This window comes from Ambystoma mexicanum, chromosome 5q (assembly GCF_040938575.1).
Source record: "Ambystoma mexicanum isolate Mex_15411 chromosome 5q, UKY_AmexF1_1, whole genome shotgun sequence".
In the NCBI taxonomy this organism is placed as follows: domain Eukaryota; kingdom Metazoa; phylum Chordata; class Amphibia; order Caudata; family Ambystomatidae; genus Ambystoma; species Ambystoma mexicanum.
The window spans coordinates 524,522,281-524,540,769 of record NC_090933.1 but is presented as its reverse complement, the minus strand read 5'-3'; the positions used below and the strand labels follow the sequence as shown (position 1 = coordinate 524,540,769).

General features: G+C 45.6%; 1 protein-coding gene across 1 annotated transcript in view; it reads left to right on the top strand.

Annotated features, from left to right (window-relative positions):
• PRKDC (protein kinase, DNA-activated, catalytic subunit) overlaps positions 1-18,489 on the top strand; it is a 3,362,625-nt gene that overhangs the window by 1,540,044 nt on the left and 1,804,092 nt on the right. The window contains exon 42 of the mRNA XM_069621025.1: positions 18,020-18,198. Coding sequence (XP_069477126.1) covers positions 18,020-18,198 — 179 coding nt within the window. The remainder of the gene's footprint in view (positions 1-18,019; positions 18,199-18,489) is intronic.

Below are 18,489 nucleotides of genomic sequence, written 5' to 3'. Positions count from 1 at the left end.
TAAAAGAACATTGTTATTGAAACAACAAAGAACCACAGTAGAACTATTCCCAGAAACCAGCCTTAAGTAGCCAGTCTATCTTCAGTCCACCCAGTGCCTTACAACTGGTTGGAGAAGCTGGTGGTTATCCTTCCCCACACTCCAGGTAAAGCAAAGAAGGGATCACAAGAGCATGGGTGAGAGCACATCACAGAGGAAGCCTAGTACCGAAAGGTAACAGTTAAAAGCTTACTAATCTGAGTCCCCTTGTTCACAGCGTCCTGAGGCACGCACACATAGGAGAGGGAGTATAAGAGCATCCAGGGAGGGAAGAGGAAACACAAATCTAACCCCATTCCCTTCCCTTGGTCTTCAAAGGTTGTATACTAATCTAACCGTGGGAGACCTGGTGGAGGAGGTGCTGGGTCTGCAGCCTGCCTGTTGGTTCCAGAAGATAAGGCAGACGTGGCCTGTTGCTTGAGGCTCGGCTGTGCATTAGGTCGCTCCACTGGTCAGTAGTCTCAATTTCAGTGATGTACTTTAGATCTTCAAGTCTCAACAAAAGTATCCCAAGACCTGCACTGGTGGTACCTGTGAGACAACCTTTTGAAGGCAGCTCTGTTTAAACAACCCTGCCCCCTACTGATTTGATACACAAACGCTTCCTCAAAAGGCGGGGGGGGGGGATCAACCTGGAATACCTATCAGTGAGCGGTCTATGCTCTCTATTAGAATACAGAGAACACAGTTTGCTAGAATTGAGGGCGATAAGGCTGGCTTTAGTCCTGTTACTTCCTTCAGTACAGGGAAAACACCACTGAAGTCATGTACTACCTGATTAGCAGGGTGGTGTGGGATCCATTCCTCCCAATAGAGAAGAAATGCAACTGATGTTCTGTGCGCTGGAGAACAAGGTGTCTCTAATGTCTTGAGCAGACAGAATGTGGCCTCCCACGAGTGGGAACTCTGTCATGAAGTTCTGGAGATTTTCTCCTGCTGGTGGTTTATCAGGTGGACCTCTTTGCTGCCAATATGAACAGGAAGTGCAAGTGGTTCTGCTACAGAGAATTTCCTCAACAGTGAGCTCTGGGGGGGGGGGGGTGACACTTGACAGCAAAGTGGACTTTTGACCTACTCCATGCGTTCCCGCTGATCCCAGTCATTTCTCTGGATCCCAGGAGGCTGCACCTAGTCGGTTCCTAATGATTTTGTTCGATCTGGATTCGGATCTGCAGATGTGGTACCTGGAGTTGCTCTCCCTGGCACCTTCTGTGGAGAGCAACCCTGCTCTTACATACAAGAGGGGGATTCCTCCACCCGAATCTCAGCTGCCTGAACCTTCATGCCAGGTTGCTGAAAGGTTGAGATATAAGGAGTAGGATTCGTTAGAAGACATCTTGGACGTGCTTCTCTCTGCCCGAAGGTCCACCACCAGATCTATTTATGCCTGCAGGTGGCGTAGGGTTTGGGCTTGGTGCTGGGAAAGGGATCTGGACTCTTTCTAATCGATTTCTTCCTCTCATAGATTGCTCATCTATGATATTTTACTTGTAGGACAGCTGTTCTTCAGAAACCTTTTTGCCACCAGGAGCATGGGGCGCAACTCATCCCAACGCTTCTACGTGCCCCGTACGGGACATGACGTCAAGGCCAGTATATATTGAGTCGCCATGCACTGTGATCTCAGTTCCTTTTTGCTGTGTACTCCACTTGCTTCGGAAACACGCTTCATCGATTTTAAAAATTCCCCAACCCGTTAAGGCCTCAGGTTTTAAACCTTGAGAGGGTTGCGGCCCACAGATGTCTGTGTCTGATCTCCACAGGATCTGTCTCTACTGCCTGGGGGAGAAGCATGATACCCTGTTAAGGTGGATTGTTCTCTGCATCTCATAATGCTTTGATTTGTCTGGAAAAGGATGTGCCAGACTGTCTTTAACTCATTGTACCAGAGGGGTGGTTTCCACCTCTGGTTGTCCCCGTCTTGGACATTTACCAGACGGCAACAAGACCTTCCTGCACACGTTTGTGAAGCATTACTGCTTGGATTCCCTTTCGGGTTAGAACTCCGGTTTCGGCAGGGTTGTCCTCAAGAGTTTTATGGTCTAGGTGGTGTCCTTTTGCTTTGGTCCCTCCTCCAGATCCACGTACTGCTATAGGAGTCTATCATCAATGATGAATCCTTGGAAGGGGAAAGAATACATTAGAAGAACAAATTACTTTCCTCCTGGTCATGTTTTCGTCATCGCTCTCCCAATCATCCCCTCTTTGGAGGATAGCTGGTACACCATTGGTTCCATGGTTCCACAGCATCAGAATGCTAGGGGAAAAGGGCGGAATTGAGGTAACTGGACTTGGTACCTCAATATTTGCTGGCCCTGCTGTCAGGGGCGGGGCACATAGATGCATTGGACAGAGTCAACATAGTGCTGCACTGCACCCCCTGGTGGCAGTTCTTTTTTTCCAAAGAAAAGATATGCCACCAATAAAATACCATAGATGAGGAATCCGTGGGAGGAAGATCTGTCCGAAAGTACATCACCGGAGTAAGTAATTTGCTCTTTACATTCTCCACATCCTCTGTTTTGGATGTTGTGCTTTCTTTGGTCCGGACGGGTCTGCAAATTGGCTCTGGGATGGGGTATCTTGCTGCTATTTTGGTTTTCAAAAGAACCCCAGAGCACAGGTTGTTTTTCACGATTCCCAGTCATGCAATTTCTGCAGCCGTTATGTAACCAGTTTGTTGTTAGTGGTAACATTTCTTATGGGAGTTCCGTTTCCATTCTTGTTTGTTACGATTGCTCACCCTTTGTGATGTTCATGGTTGCCATCATTTCCGCTAGACTGTTAAAAAGCTCCAATTCTTACTGGTTAAACCTCCCGTTTTGGTATTCTACAAAAAGAAGGCGATGTTCAGAGTGAGACAGTTCTTCTTCCTGAAGGTGGTCTCTGATTTCCATCTCTGAAAAGAACCCTCTTTCTGTCTTTTTTCCTCCACCTCACCTCTCCAAGGGAGAAAATCATTTCTATCGGCTGGGACCCACTGCGGCCCCTGGGATACTAAGTCTCTCATACAATGGAAACCAGGAAAGATGACCAGCGTTTTGTTGGTTATGCTATCAGGGCTGTGAGCAAACCAATCCTGTTGAGGGGAATCATCCTCTGCATCTCCAAATGCTATGATCTGGCTGGTAAGGGTGTGCCCCAAGGCTCATTCCATCTGATGGCTGGCTGCCACTTCGGCTCTCCACAGTTGAGTCTCTGTTCTGGATGGACATTTGCCAGTCGGCTACGTGGGCTTCTCTGCACACGTTTGCAAAGCATTTCTGCTTAGATACTCAGTCAGGACAGGATGCTAGTTTCGGCAGTGCTGTCCTTCAGAGTTTTCTAATTTAGGTGGTGTCCTTGCCCTGAGGAATCTGTGGAAAGGAGGAATCCATTAGAAGAATACATTACTTACCTCTCAGTAATGTTCTTTCTGATGGATATTTCTCCCATAGATTGCTCGCCATCATCCCATACAAGCCCCTCTTGGCGGATAGCTAAAACACTTTGGTTGTGCGATCCCTTAGTGTCAGAGTGCTAGGGAAAAATGGTGGAACTAATATCAGGGGAAGAGGGTTCCTGAAACTATACTGCACCTGACGTCATGTCTGACCGGGGTCCGTGGAGACATCCAGCAGAGCCGCACTGTTCCCACTGGTGGCGTAAAGATTTCCGAAGAGCAACTTCGCTGAGAGAGAGTTCTCATAGAGCCATAGGAATTGTGACGATCCTTCAGATAGCGTTTGTGATGAATCCTGCAGAGTTCACACCAAATCCCTGCCTAATGTTTCCTCCCAGGTGGCCAGGGGAAGGCAGCCACTGCCTGATCCTAACCCTATGAGTGGAATTAGCTGGATGGATCACCTCGACGGAGAAGGCCACCAATGGATTAGATTGACTGTTAGGATAGACGTGTTATACACAGTCTTCTAAGTGTGAAATCTTCATAATACCAGAATACCTAATGGCTTGTTGTCAGATTAAGGCTTTCCTTCCCACAATCAACCAAATTGTCAGCGCTGGAAACCTTTATCGTCAACATGGGAATGATGCATGTAAACATTTGGGAACCAATATAAACCCTTCTGATAGTTCTAATCCCACCTTAGGTTTTAATTATAAAACTAAGAATAAACTATGTATTCCTTTCAAAACCTCTTTTTAGGGTACATTTTATACATCATTAAATCAGAGTACATTAAATAATGTTTAGAGGAACAGGAACACTAGGGACCTCAAGTCCCATAATGTTCTAGGTACTGGGACTAGGAAGAGGAACTCAGAGGTGCAGAACTGTGGTGTGCAGTCTAAGGGTTCCAATGACCCACACCTCAGCGAAATGTTTAAACATTTAAAACCCCCTCAGCTGTGGGCCATTAAGAAGCAGCAGTGGAAGCAGAAGACACAGGGGGAACAAGACGGAGCCGCCGCTCTCGTGGACACGGGACGCAGTGTCGTTGAAGTAGCAGAGGTCGGAAGCCCTGTAGAATGCAGAGGATGCGCAGCGGGACGCAGTACAAAGACTGATTGTCCTGAAGGAGAGAGGAGCTCTCCTGATATTGTGTACGACTCCGGTGTGTGGCGATCATCGGCGTGCGAACAGAGCATTGAAAGCTCTAGCTGCAGGAGGCCTGAGCGAGGGAATCGTTACCGCAGCGGTCAGATGCCTGAGCGAACCCTGCGAAGGAAGGAGCAGCAACCGGTCCAGTGGAGTCGCACAGAAAGACTGTACTTGCCTTAGCTAGTGTTCTTCATGTCTTGATCATGTGTTAGGAGACCATGTTGGAGAATGAATGTCGTCTTATTTACTGTGTTTTTAGCAAATTCTAACGTGCATGTTGTACTCCTTGTGGCCACTGGAGGGACACTTCAGCTATCTGTGACAAAGTCCTTTGGTATGCTGATCTCATGCATCTGGACATCAATAGCTGTTTGTTCTCTTATGTTCACTTTAACTTGGGCGTCTGCTTTCTCGTCTGGGGAACTCTAATCTCGTCTCTGTGCTCTGCTCTTCTATTACCCCCTTCTATGCATCTCACCATGACTCTTGCTACAAACTACTGTATGGGCAGCTTCAAAGCTTTTAAAATAAATGTGTTTTTGTGTATTCAGCATCTTTGTCTGAGGCCTTGCTAACTCCTCGGCCTGCTGCAGCCTTTGTACTAGAAAAATGGCTGTACTTCTGCGCTTCTCGTCTCCATATTAGAGACCTATTTTCGTCTGTTTATGTTACATTCACTTTGTGCGACTGCCATACATTTGTGTCCATGCCTGTGTATTCTGCATCTATTCTGCCTATAATTCAATCTGCTCTATCAGTGTAGTGAGTCCCTCTCTTGGTATCCCGGAATACTCCTCCTTTCTATGCTATTTAAAGCACACTACTTCTGCTTTCTACTATCTAACTTCAATCCCTACTATTGTCGCACAACCTAACTAATTCTTTATGGCAGAGGCATGTATATTGACCGAGTACTGCTTCTTAGAACCTGCTCTAGTTTGTTTTGTCTCTCACCCCTAGACTCATGGGGCGGTAGGGCTGCCTCAGCTGGTATCGGTTCTCACCTGTGCGGTAATGGTGAGGTGTAGGGGCAGGAGTTGGTACTTTCAGAGCAGGGGCAGTAGGTTATATCTGCATTTTCATCTGCCCATTACACTCCCGTCCAAAACTATGTCATAGTAAAATATCAAACCACCCTGATGTCATAGGTACAGGGATGAAGAAGAACTTGAGAACGCTACATTCGAGTGAGAGGAATGCTCAATCAGCTGCTGTCAATTGGAAAGACATTACGCTAGGGCCGTCCTGCTATTTAAACTGAACAGCAAAGGACTGGTTTCCTCCTCGTTTTCTGTACCCATCCGGCAGTGGCCCGTGCAGTTCTGGCATGCTGAGAGCTGTTGTACATCCGGAAGGAGAACTCGGCGAGCGAGGTGGCCCCACCGAAGCCCGTAAGGCTGAACTTGGGCTTCTGGAGACTGCAGCGAGGCACGTCTCCAAATTCAGAGACAAACAGCGGGACGCCCGAGAAGTGTCTTGCGAGTCGGCTGGGAGCTGGTGCAACAGAAGTGGAGAGACAGAAAGGTGGTGGCGCGACCTGTAGTGGGTGGACCGTCCGGTCTGCCAACAGTGCTGCGACCGAGATGTGCGGAGAGTGCAAGAGAAGACTGTGGTCGTGGCGTGACCTGTCATGTCATGGGTGGACCAAGGGATCAACTACTCCAAGACCTCCAGCAGTAATTGGCCATGGAGACGAAGCAGTCTGCAGAAGTAGAGTGAAAGAAGAAGCTGAAGCAGAGCGAGTGGACCTGCGACCCCTGGCAAAACTGGTGAAGAGTTCCCCGGGATCAGGTAACAGGAACAAGTATACGTCCCCGGGAGGGGGCCGGAAAGATTCGAGATCATAAGTCATGAAGAACTAGATGAAATAGTAAATCACTTTGTAGCACAATTCCCAGGGCAGTTCTGCAAGAGTGGTGCCGGAGAATCGACAGGAACTCGGGGAGCATCTACATGGTTCCAGTGGGGACAAGCTAAAGAGAATAAAGAAAGCAGAATGTGTGGAGACTTCCTTAAGTGAATTAGTTTTACTGAAGACTATAAAGAACATTGGGGAACCAGCTTGAAGAATGGAGTCATTCTCCTAGCTCCACGAGGATCCTGTAGAACTGCTTTTTGTTGTGGGTTACGAAAAAACTAGAACTTTAATTGGAACTTCTACTTTGAAAGTACTTGGCGTTTTGGGACACTTTACATCCAGGAGAAGGGAGTCATTCTCCTGGGTCACGATCAGAACTTGAACTTTATTATTGTTTATTGTACTGAAACTGATAGCGTAGGAGCTTTTGGACTGTGACAGTGTCTTTTTGGTTTGGTCTTTCACAGACTTCCTGACAAACACCAGAGTTTCTTTAGTTTAGGTAGGTAAACCTCATTAGAGTTAAGGATAGATAGGTTTATTTTTCTTTCAATAAAAGTTTATAATAATCATCATGGCAACACTTGGTTATTCTCGTTATTTCTTGTCGCCACAGAGTCCAAAGGAGGAACATTCATAAAACAATAACGTTACTGCGAGGTGAGTCATTTGTTCTTCCAATTGATACTTTGCCCCCAAAGATGCCTAATTTATGAACACTGCCACTGAAGCAGTCTGGACCAGAGATTTTTCAAACAGCTAAGTGTTCGACTCCTTTATTTTACCTTAAGGAGCAAAGCGCTGGAGGTGATTTAACTGGTACATATATTCTTGAGTCGCTGCCGTCATTTTCCTCTGTCCCTTTTTTCTGCTGTCACAGGCAGGAGTTGTTGGAACAGAATGCAACTGATCTATGTCTGTCTCCATGCACAAGAGAGCTCCGGAAGAAGCTCCAAGGTCAGTACTGGAGACTCCACCCTTGGAGCGCTCTTCCAGGTCAGAGGGGCTAGAAAAAGCACTAGTGTCACTACCACTCCGGATGTGAATCTTTATCATCTTGGCTGCACTCTTACTCTAACAAACCATTGGCCCTGGTTCAGTAGGTTGGAGCTGGACTGCTCTGGCGGCACTAGTTTTTCATTCCCCACGTTCTTGATTGTGGAAGAATGTGAAGCTTTCAGGTCTGCAATGATGCAGGTCTTTGGATCCGAACCCCCCACCCCCTCTCATCCCCTCTCTGAATCCGCTTATGGCCCCTGCTGCTCTGGCTTAGGACAGTAGTGTTGGGCTAAGTGTCACTGTTGTCTTCATTATATGTGCTTTCATTGTGCAACTTCCTCAGCTCCATTGTTGCCCTTGTGCACAGCATAAACGGAGCTGTTCTTGCCCATTCATGATGCAGAGACGTCATGTTGCTGGCTCATGACAGGCACACTTTATCACATTTCTACAACATATTTCAAGAGAAAGAGGAGGATATGTCCTTTGGGCTGCACTCGGGGAACTGCTTCAGGGATGCTACTGTCCTGTAGGAGTTGGTACAAAGGACCAAGATGATTGATAATTTCTGAAATTATACAATGACTTAAGGGATGCAGTGGCTTTATGTCCCTCATCTCTGCCCTGTAACCAGATCATGAGGCCTTTCACAGTGCAGTTGTGAGGGTAGAGGACACCTTGGGGTTGCCAGCTCCATCCTTGTAACACAAAGCCTATGCTTTCACCAGCATATTACAACCAAAGAGTCACTTGTTACCTGTAAGCGAGAACATTATAGTGCCATTAATGACTGCAGCTATCAGCCCATGAACTTAGCATCGCTCGACAAACCCCATGTTATTGACCACTTCCTACTTTGTGGAGCTTAGTTGTGTAAGTGCTACTAAAATCCCTCACTCAACAGCGTTCTCCACTGTAAGGAAGGCCTGGTATCAAACAGTAAGACAGACACAAGTGATCACAGTTCAAGGGTGTTTATTGAGCTTCAATTGGGTTTGGAAAACGCCTATCTAAAACTAAATCTAAAGATGGGAGCAAGCTAAGACAATCAAATAAGAATAACGCAGTCCTAATGGTGTCTAAAAGGGCATATACTAATCTATTGCCAATCCTTAATTCTATATGCCAATAGTGTGGGAAACATTGTTATGCAAAAGAAAACAGTGTTCAAGAAATTATGTCGGGATATTCAAGTCTTTGGCTTTCCTTCCCCTCATTTTCAGCACGGGACAAGGTGGCACACTCTAACTTAGCACACTCTCAGGCTTCTCTAGCACGAGGATGCAGTTTAGAATCTTAATATCTGGGCCTTTTGTGCCTAAGTCTCTTTGTCATTCAAAGTCTTTTACTTCAGAGGGCCTGATGCGACAAACAAACGTTAAAGCTCTTTTTCTTCTCAGGAAGTCACATGTACATAATTTCTCAGGTGATTTACTATTCACTTCGGATACCCCTCCGTCGGGTTTACACCCACTTTAACACAAAACCTTCACTTGGTCTCCCTCCCAAGATCGAAGACCTTCGACTGTGTGCAGGATTTTGCTTGACCCATTGCAGGAACGCTTCCATTCACATGAATTCTCTTTAAAATTGATCTCCCTCTGTCGGGCTCAGACCAAAATGATCTCCTTTTGTCACTTCTCAGCTGTATACCTTACAGAAACCTTCGATTGAGCACCCACGTGGTGCTGGACCACTCTGGCAAAGATATGGTAGCTTGCTTTAAAGTGTAATCACTAATCAGCAGTTCAACTACACTTGCGCTTCTTATCACACGCGTTTTAGCAATGTTTGTTCCAGCGCTCGCCATCAATGTTGCTGCTTGCAACCTTAGCTTCAACGCAGACCAGTCTTGTATCGGTCTCCCCAACTCACCGGCTGTGTTGGTTTCACTGAGGCTGCTTTGTTCTTGGAGCCAAGGTCGGAACCACGGCAGCTGCTGATTCTTCCTGCCTTTATTCTTGACGCGGGAGGGCCCCAGGAGCCTCTGACACAGAATACATGATTCTTCAGCCTGGTTTCCTGGTCTTACGCTTTCTATTTTCATGGTTTCATAAAAGTAACGGTTCTTTGTCGAAAAGGTCAAGGGAACTTCCCTCCCTGCGATCCCCTTCTGATTCGCCGTCTTTCGTCCCTCGTTAAACTGCCCTCTTGGAACTGTTGTTTCGTTGTGTGCTTTGCCTCGCTCCCAGTGTGCTTTCGTGCTCCAGCTTTTATCCGTGTGGGGAAGTGTAATGGAAGTCAGGTGTGAGTGATTGTCGATAATTTCAAATCTCGAGCAGGCACTGCGTATTGCAATTACTGTACTATCAATTTTGTCTTTAGGGAACGGGTAGTTAGAACATGTAAGTGGGGTGCAGACCCACAATTTAGTGCCTCCTTACCGTGCACTCAAAATGTGAAATGAAGGAAAAGACCTAGGTTCGATAGCCTTCGGTGTGGGTTGCACGCCCTAAAATCCACTATGTGGTTGGTTTTCTCATAAATTAATCCTTTTTTAGTATTGGGTCATATTCTTCAATTGTTCACCAAATTGATCATAGACAACGGTTCAATTTTTTGTCTTTTTTTCATTTCAGAAAACAATGGTGCAGATGTTAGATAGACCAATGCATTTCGGACCATATCGGTCCTTCTTCAGGGTCTATAGTATTCATCTGATAACAATCAATCAGTAATGTCCACAGATACATCAACAGATCAATGGTATATTGCAAGCTGCACAATTCAATTGTCAGCATAAGTACACAGTGTGATAATGACAAATGGCCACATGACGAACACACAGATACAACATGTTGGAAAAAAGAAAACATGAATGCAATGTAATGAAATGCAAGGTGTCATATCATGATTTCTAGCGCCATCTGGAATTATCATTGTTCATAAAACCTTTTAGCAATAATCCAGATATGTTTACTCTAACCGTTGTTGGGACTAATACTTGTTACCTGTTCTTTATCAAATAACATTAAATCATGAAAATGGATGCTCGTGTGTGGCTGAGGCAAAAATTGTACAAAGTGTGGGCAGGGACTTCTAAGTCAATAGTAGGGGACACCCATGCAAGGTGATGTGATGGCCCAGTGTCAGATAATCCTGGTGAATCGGGCAGGAAGTAGTACAGCCCCCACTGGATCTAACCCAGCTACCACCTTAACCGGTATTGACAAGATGCAAACCGACACTGCTACCCGAGGCCCCTCCAAATCCCTTTTTAGGGGACGACCAAAGCGGAAATTAACACAAAGGGGAAGAGGAAGAAATCAAGGGATACTAACAAGATTCCAGACTCAACAAACCTAGTTGTGAATTTGTCTAAAAGAGTCCTGACCGAACAGGAGGTCAGGACATTACAAAAATGCCTAAAATTCGTACCAACTTATGCCACCAATATCTTTGATACAAAGGTTGAATTACAAAAACTGGTACGAAAACTTAAACTTTGTATTTTTTTCAGAATTACCACCACCAACCAATGACGACATGGAAGAAGTCGAATGTATTGAGTTGAAACCTAGGGGTACTTTTACCGCACCAATCAACGTACTTTCTATAGAGATTTTTGAAAAGATGGTACTATCTGATTTGAAAAAAATCTATTTTGGCAAACCGAAGTACAACAACCTGAACAGAGGAGAATTATCACTCATCAGGACTCTACACATGGATGAACATATTACAATAAGGCCTGCAGACAAAGGTGGAGCGCTAGTATTCCAGAACACACAGGACTACAAAACAGAATGCGTATGCCAATTATCAGATGAGTACGTCTATGCCAAACTAGAACATTACCCCACACAAGGAATTGCCCACGATCTTGAGCAAATTTGAGCAGAGAAAATGGAATGGATCTACTTTCTGACCACTCCTCACCCTTTTATTTACTACCTAAAATACATATGAATATTAATCATCCCCCTGCCGCCCAATCGTAGCTGCAACAGGAGGAATTCTCCAGCCACTTGGCTCCTACATAGACCATTTTTTACAACCAATCATCCAGAAAACAGAAACTTATGTGAAGGACAGAACACATTTTCTGCAGATGATCGACCATACTGAACTGACAACAGAAGATGTACTGTTCACCATTGACCTGAGCAACCTCTATACCAGCATCCCACACAATCTGGGATAAGAGGCAGTTGAGTGGCAAGAGATCGGAGCGTCGAAAGAATTCATTAGGATTCTTATGGACTTCATTTCACAAAATTCATACTTCCGATACAGGACAGAATTCTACCTGTAGACATCAGAAACTGTAATGGGTGCAACCATGGCACCAGCATACACAAACCGCTTCATGTACCAATTTGAGACAACTAACATACTGAAACACAAAGAATGGACTAAAAACATCAAAGTATGGATACAATACATCAATGACATCTGGCACAGAGATAGGACATCACTTGATCAGTTTTTGCGTACATCAACACTATAAGCACAAGGATCCAATTTACAGCCGAGATCGGTAATCCTGAGATCCATTTTTGGGACATCCAAATTAAAGTACAAGGCAACAAGATATCTACTGCACTATTCACCAAACCAACTGATAGGAATAACCTCTTGCACCGGCTAAGTTTTCACCCGCTGAACACACTTATAAATTTACCATACGATCAGATGCCGAGGATCAAACGTATTGTAAGTGATCCTACAGAATGCGACACCGAAGTGGCTAAATAATGCGTGAAGCTGAGCAACAGAGGATACCCAGAAGATCTGTTGTCTTCAAAAACTAAACTAGCCACAAGGACACATGAGAGTCTTTTACAAGGAAAAAAGAACTAAGGCTACGCCACCAATAGTGTTTGTGTCAATGTATTCAGTACACAGTAATCGGATTAAACTGTGTATTCACAAACACTTGAAGATTTTAACCAGCGATGTGAGAACCAAAGATCTATTCCCGAACCCTCCTGTGTTTGCCTATCAACGCAGCAATAACCTCAGGAATCTGTTAGTTAACACGAGCGGACGGAAACAGGACAAAAAAAGCCAAATACAGGGAACCTTCCCCTGTATCAATTGCAGCAACTCTAACAACATCATCAAAGGTGACTATGTATTTCATCCCAGAACAGGAGAGAAGATCCAACTGAAATGTTATGCCACATGCCTCACCGAAAATGTAGTGTACTGCTTAAGATGCTGTTGCGGCATCTATTATGTAGGAGAAACTGGCAGAACAATAAGAGTGCGAATGACTGAACACAAATCTTGTATTCGGAACAGAAATGCCCTCTCAGAGGTAGCAAGACATTTTGTTGATAAAGGGCACAACATCACACAACTAAAATTCCAAGTATTAGAAGTTATCCATCCGCATAATCTGCGACAGAACACAAAAAACAAAAGAGCTCAACGCAAAGCGTTTTGGATAGACAGATTGAACTCTCTTGCCCCAGACGGATTGACATGTTTTAGTATGTCTATGTGATGCTTGATTTGATTTGTTTGAACAGTGTTTACATGTGTATTATAATTATGATTTATATTTGTGTTATTAGAGAATGTAAAAAGTTATTTGATTAAATTACAATAAATAAATAAAATAATGGGTGCTCCCCTTGGCACGATCTGGTTGTGTTTCTGCTCTTTTCCAAGAGGATATTGTGCAGGCTGCCAGAAAACTGAAATCTTCCTGCCCGACTGATGCTATTCTCTTGTGGGTCTCAAAGGCTGTGATAGATCAAATTGTCCCACTAGTAGCACAAGCAGTCAGTGATTCTTTCAAAACCGCCTTTATTCCTACTTCACTGAAGCACACCCTGGTGATTCCGTTACTGAAAAAACCGACACTCGACTTGTCGGTGCTCGCCAACTATCAACCTATTTTTCTGCTCCCTTTTCTAATGAAGGTGCTTGAATCTCTGACCTGTCCTCTTGTGACAACATTTCTGGAGAAATCTTTCTTTTCACCCTTCCCGATCTTGGTTTCAGCCGAGCCATGGTACAGACTGGCTCTTGGTCTCAGTGGTGGATGATCTCGCTCAATTGCATGATTGAGGTGGTGCAGGGGCAGTGATTCTGCTTGATCTGTCGGCAGCCTTTGATACCATCGATCATGCAGTCCTTCTGGTGCTGGCCTGGTTCTCTATCTGACTGGTCCCAGTCTCTTTCTTTGCCACCATTCCGTTCGGCTCCTGCTGCACTTCTTTGTGGGGTCCTTCAAGGCTCTGCTATCTCCCCTATTCTGTTTAATGTCTATTTTCAGCCACTAACAAAGCTTATCGCCGCCCACGGCTTCACTTGCTATGCCTACGCTGATGACATCCAGATCTTGGTCTGCCTGGATTTGGCAGCACCAGAGATGGCTGTCAGGCGTAGGACATTCTTGGAGGCCGTGGGGGAGTGGATGTCTTCTAACTGGCTGAAACTGAATGGGAGAAGACAGAGCTATTGGTGGTGGGTTCGTCTTTGGTCTACCCTCTTTTTGCCTTCTTTGGGCTCTTGTCCCATCTCTGTGCCTTTTGTAAAGGATCTGGTGGTGAAAGTTGCCTATGGCTGCCCAGGTCAGTGCCATCTGCCAAGCGGGTCATCTCAAGCTTAAGATACTGCGGAAAGTGTTGCCTTCCCTGCCCCCTCACTTCCGGACAGCGGTGGTCTCCTCGTTAGTGCTATCATCTCTAGATTATTGTAATGTGCTGTTTCTGGCACAGCCATCTTATTTGATTTGATGCTTACAAATTCTTCAAAACTCTGTGGCCCGAGTTGCTACATCTACTCTGTGACGTGCCTCTATTTTCCTAGTGTTATGCAACCTCCACTGGCTGCCAGTGGCGAAAAGAGTGCAGTTTAAGTCACTCTTCATGGTCTTTCATGCCCTACGAGGCACAGGGGCTACCTATCTGCAGGCTAAGTTCCGGTTTTATGTTAATAATAATAATGATGTGTTATTTATATTATGTTCCTCACCATTCCCTTTCTGTGGAGGTTCCTCGTTTCAGATTGTCCCAGGTTGGTCGGTCAGGCCTTCTCTGTGGCAGGGGCCATCCTCTGGAATTCCCTCCCTCTGGCCCTTCAGAAGATGGAGATTATTTGGCCATTTGGAGATCCCTGGAGACTTATCTGTTTTAGCTTCCCTTCAACTTGTTTGGCAATGCCATGATCCCATCGTGCGCTTTATTAGTTTGGTATGAAAAAATAAAATAAAGTATAAGGAGTTGGGGTTAAGGGTGACACCAGGAAGCAAGAAGTTGTGGGTTGTTTGAGTGAAGTCACAGTGGGAAGAGGTGGCAGACCAAGAGACCAGCAGGAGGAAGGATGGCGGGGTGGAGAGGAGATTTGTAAATGAGTGCAAGTGGTACTGCATTGGGATTGCCCGTGAAAGTAAGGCAAGTATGCGTAGGAGAGTGAGTGTAGGGAGTGAATCTGAAGTGCCTGACTGAGGGAAAGAAGGGTGTTTGAATAGGTGAGATGGAGTAGTACTAGTAGTAGTATGAAGGAGAGAGAGTAGTAGCGTGGAACGGGTAGTAGGAGTACTAGTGTGGAGAAGGGAGTAGGAGTGTGAGGAAGGAGTAGTGTGAGAGTATTTTATTTATTTTATTTGTTGGTTATTTGTAATGCGCACTATATAGTAAAATTGTGTTTCAAGGTGCATCAAGACAATGGGGCGGAGGGATGAGGAAGACGGTATAAACCAAAAACGTTCTTAAAAGGTCTTGAAATATTTGAAATGTGCAAGTGCTATAGCAGGGGAGAGGGGGAGCAGTGCAGGTAAAGGGTAGAAGGGAAGAAACAAACAAAAAGCGTTCTGACTAGTTCATACGATTTGGAACCTTCAAGTGCTGAAAATAAAAAGGGGGAGCAAGGGAAGTGCAGGAGGGGGAAGAAGGTGAGAGGTACATTCAATGCAGAACAAGTTAAGTGCAGGAACAAGTAGGTAGAATGCATTAAGAAAAAAAAGCAGACATGCAGTTATGACAATCAGGAATAAGTGACTGCAGCCTGAAAAAGCTTCGCCTCATGGAATGAGGGACTACATCAGGCATATAGACAAACATTTGTGAAAAAGCAGGTAAACATGACAGCAGACTGGCAGGGTCTCACCTCTTGACAGTAGGGGCTACACCAAGCAAGCAGCTGACAATGTAAAAAGATGGGGATTATGAGAGGTAATGCAGATGGCTAATAGGGCTAAGTGAGGAGTAGGCAGAGCAGTGGCAGGTCCATAACAGCGAGGCAGCGCAAGGCTGAGTAATAGTCAAAGTCGAAGGAAGAAATGAAGACTCCACCCAGGCTGAAGAGGGGGGGGGGGGTCTGCGAGGTGCGAAGGATGCTCAAAGACAGTTGATTGAAACAAAACGCCGCCAGTGGGAGGTCACAAAAAGTACTGTATGCGGCGGAGAGCAACTAAAGGGGGAGAAGGCAAGGAGTAGAGGAAGGTGAGGGGGTAGAACAAAGAGCCCAGAGGACACAAAGGAATTATGGGCTGCAGTGGGTCTTACCTACTGAAGACATCATAGATAAGAAGGGGCAGGAGAAAGGCTTTAGCGGGAGTACCAGAAGAAAGCAGACAGTCATCCCCAAGGTGTAGGATGGGTCGGCAGACGGCAGCATGTCATGCGCGGACAGGTGCAGAAAGGAAAGAAGCCTTTGACCCGTGCCTTAGACATGGGTCGGCTTCGCCTTCCGGCATGCGGTGGGCAGGCCAAGGTGAATCAAGGAGCGGCCAATCAGGTAGCAAATACTGCCAGTACACCAGCCAGTCCTGCTGGTTGCCGACAGCAGTATGTTGAAGATGCGGCCGAGGCCGCCTTTTTAGAATGGTACTGGTGCTCATACTCATACCAGCCTATTCGACAAATGGCTGCAGGGTCACAAATGTTGCAACAGGGTCCCCCAGGCAGATGGTGTGGGCCCGGGACCTCAGAGTGCATATCACAAGGCGGGCATCGCGGCAGATCACAAAGCAGGCATCACGGCAGGCACATGGCAGGGCACACAAGGTCTCCCAGGCAGATGATAAAGGCCTGGGCCCTCAGAGTGCCTGCAGTAATAGGTGCAGACTGGCAAAAAGCCTTTGACCCATGCCTTAGACACGGGCCAGCTTCGCCTGCTGGCATGCTGTGGGCGGGCGAAGGTGAATCAAGGAGCAGCCAATCAGGTCTCAAACACTGCCGGTTCACCAGCCAATCCTGCTGGGTGCCAGCAGCAGTATGTTGAAGCTGCGGCGGAGGCCGCCATCTTAGAATGATGCCGGTGCTCGTACCAGCCTATTCAGACAAAGGGCTGCAGAGTCCCAAATGCTGCAACGAGGTCCCCCAGGCAAATGGTGTATGCATATCCATAAAAGCGTTCATCACGGCAGGCACATGTTGGGGGGGATACAAGGTCTCCCAGGCAGATGGTAAAGGCCTGGGTTCTCAGAGTTCAGATCACAAAGCGGGCATCACGGCAGATCACAAAGCGGGCATTACGGCAGGCAAATCGCGGGGCACACTAGACATGCAGTGGGCATACCAGGGTGAATCAAGGAGCGGTCTAACAGGTCGCAAACACTGCCGGTGCACGAGCCAGTCCTGATGGTTGCGGGCAGCAGTATGTTGATGCTGCGGCGGAGGCCGCCATCTCAGAATGGTGCCTGTAGTGAAGGGAGAAGTAACATCAAAGGGTGGAGGCAAAGTTTAGGAGTTTAGAGACATCGGTGGGTTAGAGGAGGTAGACGCAATAAATAGAGAAGGTAGGTGGAGTCAAAGAGAGTAGCAGAAGGTTAACATCCGGAAGGGAGAGGAGTACATGGGTGTGATAGGAAGGAGACCGAATCGGGGAGCGTGTCTTAAAGGCCCAATCCAATACTTAATTTTAAATAATTAACCACTGTACAGTGTAGGGGCAGTCTAGGGACTCCTTTGGAGTTTATAAAGAGAATGCGTTTGCCTTCTCTTTCTTCACCTATAGTATACGTCAGAAGCTAGACAGCTGTGGTCGATAATCTGTATATACTAACCTGGGGAGTCCCTGGGCTAGGGAGGATTGGTAATTTTTCTAGACAAGAGAGAGGGACAACACATGGTCATAAAAGAACAACTAAAAGCTCTTGAACTGTCTCTGAAACTCTTGAGTATTTCTCGATTCATCTGTGACACAATTCAGAGTGTTACTGGAATGTTCTTGAATATCATTTTCAGTTGCAATGATGGGGAATATCTGTTGCTTTCCACCCCTGGTTCTCCTGGTCATTGCCCACACTTGGCTGATGCTTATTCTTGTATCTGTGTTTATTCATGATGTCTTACACTTGTGTATGGTTGTATATTTTTATTTATTTAGAATTGTATTTTTATGGTCTGATTTTGTTTTGTTTTAGATTGTTTTCTCCATTTGTACAGTGCTCTGCTGCTTTTGGGGCAAAGGCGTGCTTTATAAGAACCTTTGTATAAAGAAATGTGCTCTCTTGTAGCTAGTGAAAGCTGAATAATAATAGTGAGTTGTGAGATTTAGATCTGTGGCATCCTGGGTAAGAGCAATCCTAGAGTGACATTTTCATTTCAATGGTACGTGTCATCTTGAGTCAAAGAGCTGATGCAAATTATGCTTTTGTTTTTTTGTTTTTGTTTTTCTAGTCAAACGAGTTGGCTTTTGATACCCAAGTCACCAAGAAAACAGGCTATTATAAGATGCTGGAAATAATCTATTCTCGTTTGCCAAAAGAGGACATTTACTCCAAGGAGTCCAGAATTAACCAGGCTTTTCATGGTTCATCAAACACAGAAGGAAATGAGCTCACCAAGACACTGGTCAAGTAATTGTTTTATGTCCTGTTTATTACTCATGGAGGGCATCTCTAATATAAACTGATGTACTTTTGCCTATCCATTTTGAAATATATTTGAAAGATTTGTCATAAAATTAGCGCTACTATTTTATGATGCTGCTTTCCACATACTATTACTTGCTAAGGAAGGAATGCTAGACATCTTGTCTGAATTCTTCACAAAAAAATAGAACAGAGGTGTGAATTATAACGGTGCTAGCTCATATGGAACTACCCATCTTGAGATGGGGTAACCATTTAATGCGATTGAACAGTTCT